Raw genomic sequence first — 4,065 nt, 5'->3', positions numbered from 1 at the left:
TAGTCTTTTAACACTTTACATATTCTGTCAATTTATTATTAATTCTAAAAATTTCAACAAATTTAACCTTCAATATAAGCACATTTTATCAATTTAGTTTAAATTAAAAAAATAGAACTTGAAAATACATCAAATTTATTATGAAAAGACATAAAAATATAAATTATTAAATATATATAAAAATTTACATAAAGGCTTAAATATGAATTTGGCTGATGGATTTAAATCAATATTTCTTGAATTTTTAAAAAATATTTTAAGGATTCAACAAATTTTAACCTTCAGGGGCGTTTGGTTGGGGGAATAGGCATGCATTCCCCCTATTCTGCGGGCCCACCACCAAACGGGCGTTTGGTTACCCGTAATGCTATTACGGCCTGATTCGGTTATGAGGCTATTACCTCCATTGGCTGTAATAGCCATTCCCTGGCTCAAACGCTGATTAGGGATTCCTTCCCTATTCTTTTTTTCTATTCCATTTTCTGCCCTCATCAAGCTTCCGTTCCATCGATTCTCCCACGTTTCCCTTCCAGAGGTAATTTCCCTTTCCCTTCCATCGATTTCTGCTTCTTCTTCTCATTTTATGGAGTTGGTTTAGATGAGGGTGCAATTCGTCTGAAGCATCTTCTTCTTTTTTTCATTCTTCTTCCCATTTCCTTCCAACCGTCTCCCTCTTTTTTCATGCACAGGTCTCTCCCTCACTGGAAGTGCTATTTCTCTCATATTGATATTGGTTTCTTAGGGTTTTTGTTTGTTTTTGAAGGATAAACCAGTGAAGTTAAATCTCATTTTGAAGATCTTCAAGAAGAAAACATCTCCCAAAGGTATTTTAGATTTGATTCCATCGTTGCTTTCTTGCTCTTTTTTTCTTTTTCCCGCGTTTTGCGGTCATTCTCTAATTGCTCACTTCCTCTGTTAGTTATGTTTCACTGTGTTTTTTAATTATTTTTAAATTTTTTATTTCATTTTTTTTGTAATACCAGATGCTTTGCGGACGAGCAAGTGAGAAATGGCGGTTGCAACACGAGGTATGTGGTTTTTTTTTTTAAATTCTATATCTACTTCGCATAAAATCTTTGTTGTTGAAGCTTTTTCATTTCTCCTAAATTATACGAATCTGACATATGTGTTCTGAAACATATTTGATTTGAATGAGTGACTATGATTCTCGAAATGTAAGGAAAAATACTTACCTGAAAGTTGAATTCTTAGATTCTGGATTGAAGTTTGTTCATTCTTCCGTTGGAGCTGAACTTTTATGTGGAATCATAATATGCTTTGTACCCTTTTACTTCTACTTCTAGTTTTAACTCCTTTCTTGCATGTGATCTTTGTTGAGACAGTTGATTTAGAAAGAAAAAAAAAAGAAAGTGCAAGGAATTTGGCCACTTGTGTTTTGGAATTAAGCTTAATTGACTCAACTTGTTATTTTGAACAACCACTTCCTTTCGTGATATATACTATGTGCTGGAATTTTCTTACGTCTTCTTCTTCTCTTGTAGACTTCTCTGCCATTCGTGTAATTAAATGTTATTCATGGAGAACTTGCAACTCGTTTTTAGCACATTAGCTCTGCTCTGATTTGTTCAGTTGCTGTAGTAGTCTGGGAGTGATTATGCTCAGGCCATGTTGCTTTGGCTTTTAAATTTCCAATAGCATGTAATCTCTATTGTTATTATTGCCTTTCCTGAAAGTGAATTAGAGATTTGGATTCGGTGTGCCCTTGTTCATTGACAAGTTCGAACATCCACGTCAGATAAAATGGGGTCTGTGGGTTGTTCACAGGCTAGTGCTGATTGCTATTTATGGCTCCATACTGTTTATATACCATTCCAAGTGGAGAGAAAGGTAACCTGGTATGTTCATCTTGAATGCACTAGAACTGTTTGCTTGTGCACTAACTGGAAATGGAGCTAGCTTTGGGTTTTGGTAAATACAAGCTTGTAGCCAATTTATAATCCAAATATTATTTATATTAGTATATTATGTTCCTTTTTAAACGGTTTTCTAAAGAGGTGTACAGAACACATTTACAGGTTGTACAGCGCCACAATCATTTGCTACCATGCCTTTTACCTTCCTCTTCTGTATATTACTTTTCTAGCAGATTTTTTTAAGGTAATAATTTATTTTCATATTCATAGTAAAAAATGCATCTGTTTAATTGATTTTTAGCACATATTTATAACATGTAAGCGTGGCCAAAATATCTTTTAATGAATGCAGGAGGAAGACATGCATTTAGAGAATGTGTACTACTCAGAGATGAAAGATGCTGGTTTCTTTGATGCTGACTGGGAGTAAGCATCGAATGAACTTTGAATTAGTAGCTTCTCTATACATAAAGCTCTGTAAATATAAAGTGCAGTTCAGATTGTAAAATATCTGCTCAAACGGATGATGGATCTATGTCTCAATATACCGATATTGCTGTGGGAACAAATCTAATAATGTAGAATGTGCTTTACCTAGAGCTTCTTCCTAAAGATCAATTAGTCCTTGATTTTTTTTTTTTCAGTATGTACTATGTGTTATCAAGTAGATTTGGAGTTTGAATATCTACATCTAAATTATTTTCATTTCCAAGCAGAGATCTTTTCTGTTCAATTTTCTTGTAACAAAATAAATAGTATCATTGTGTTTGTTATTGTAGAATTCCAAGAGTCTTGTACTAATAGAATTTGATGGAGTTTGCATGGCTCACAAGTTTGATGGAGTTTATTTTTTAATTCTTTTTTAATTCTTTTTTAATTTTGTTCAATTATAATTAACACTACAAAAATTATCTCAACAAACGAAACAAAAAAAAAAGTAAAATGCTACAAACAAATCATGTTTTTTTTTTAAAAAAAAAGGAAGATATTTAACACACTATATTAATCAAATGGGTTTTTTTAATAATAATTATTAAGTCATCAATTAATCAAATCCACAAAAACACATTCTTTTCTTTTCTTTTTTGGGTGATTGATAAAGAAATGAATTTCAAGTTTTTTATAGTATTATATATTATGATTTTAGTAAATTCATATAAGAATATTTAATATTAAGAATTTTATTAAATTATATATTTTATTAAATTATATTTAATAATAATTATGTTAAAATATGATTAAATTATTTATTATTTATATTAATAATCTTATTAAAATTTAATAACAATAACAATAATCATCTACCTAAAAAAAATTCTGCTAGGGGTATTCTAGTCATTTTACTTTTTTTCCTTATGCTATTACAACATCATTCCATTCAATCAAACACAAGAATACTATTACATTTCTATTCCATTCCATTCAACCAAACAACTGAATTACTATTATGCCTCTATTCCATTACACCTCTATTACATTACAGCGAACCAAACGTAAATTTTTTGAACCAATATTTCCTTTTCATCTTTAAACCCCACCAAGCAAAACGAATCATTTGAATTAACTTTTTTGAATCAATCACTACCAAATTCAACCATCACCATGATCAAAGAGTTGGTTGAGGGATTCAAATAAGAAAGCCTTTACTTATAGAAACATCTCAGGCTCTATTTTGGTGGCAAAGTGCAGGGCTTTGAGGGATTTAAATGCTTAAGGCTAAATGGTGTTTCATGATCGTTTTTATAAATAAAAAATAAATAAAAAAAGAAACTAAGTTTGGGTGTGAGTTTAATGATGAATGCGCTGATGACGAAGTGATGATGGATTTTTAGGTCTGGTAAAGTTGGGTATGGATTTGATATGATATTTGAGATTGTAAGGTTTGGTAGGAGTATGAGAACAATGGGAAGCCTAAAGATGAAGGGATGAGTGTTGTTTTACAAAGTTTCTCTCTTTTGTTTGGTTGACCAAAAAATTTGGTAATAGGAAAGAAAATTTTGAATTTTTTTTCTTGTAATTTTTTAATCGCAATGTTGTGCAGTTGAATATATCAAATGTAGGAGCATTTTGTGAGCTTTCATGGTTTTGAATTATAACTAAGGAAACTTTACTTACTTCGATTTTGGGTTTTGATTGATTTTTTCCAATGTTTTATATTGTTTAATATCCTAATTATATTTTTTCGAATTTT

The 4,065-nt window shown here is 30.8% G+C and overlaps 1 protein-coding gene across 21 annotated transcripts; it reads left to right on the top strand.

The window, feature by feature from the left end:
* Positions 1 to 339: 339 nt before the first annotated feature.
* On the top strand, positions 340 to 2,607 carry LOC107945991 (protein CANDIDATE G-PROTEIN COUPLED RECEPTOR 2). 21 transcript variants are annotated; one of them, XR_005917285.1, is made up of 6 exons: positions 340 to 535; positions 764 to 824; positions 984 to 1,028; positions 1,786 to 1,929; positions 2,037 to 2,118; positions 2,227 to 2,607. XR_005917285.1 is itself a non-coding variant. In XM_041099299.1 (6 exons), the coding sequence occupies exons 3-6, from the start codon at positions 984 to 986 to the stop codon at positions 2,302 to 2,304; spliced, it is 276 nt and encodes a 91-aa protein (XP_040955233.1). In that variant the 5' UTR covers positions 378 to 535; positions 764 to 824; the 3' UTR covers positions 2,305 to 2,607. The 21 variants fall into 21 exon arrangements, 3 of the variants coding, with proteins under 3 accessions (XP_040955233.1, XP_040955234.1, XP_040955235.1); XR_005917291.1 differs by having other exon boundaries at positions 343 to 535; positions 690 to 824; positions 1,503 to 1,856; XR_005917287.1 differs by having other exon boundaries at positions 349 to 535; positions 1,786 to 1,848.
* The last annotated feature ends 1,458 nt before the right edge of the window (positions 2,608 to 4,065 follow it).

The sequence above is a fragment of the Gossypium hirsutum genome, chromosome D08, assembly GCF_007990345.1.
Source record: "Gossypium hirsutum isolate 1008001.06 chromosome D08, Gossypium_hirsutum_v2.1, whole genome shotgun sequence".
Classification (NCBI taxonomy): Eukaryota; Viridiplantae; Streptophyta; class Magnoliopsida; order Malvales; family Malvaceae; genus Gossypium; species Gossypium hirsutum.
Note: the sequence above shows the minus strand (reverse complement) of the source record. Positions and strands in the feature narration are given on the sequence as shown.

Coding starts and splice junctions, on each gene's coding strand:
- LOC107945991 (XM_041099299.1), top strand. CDS start 984: ATGCTTTGCGGACGAGCAAGTGAGAAATGGCGGTTGCAACACGAG. Junction 1,029..1,785: donor AATGGCGGTTGCAACACGAG/GTATGTGGTTTT, acceptor GGTTGTTCACAG/GCTAGTGCTGATTGCTATTT. Junction 1,857..2,036: donor GTGGAGAGAAAGGTAACCTG/GTATGTTCATCT, acceptor ACACATTTACAG/GTTGTACAGCGCCACAATCA.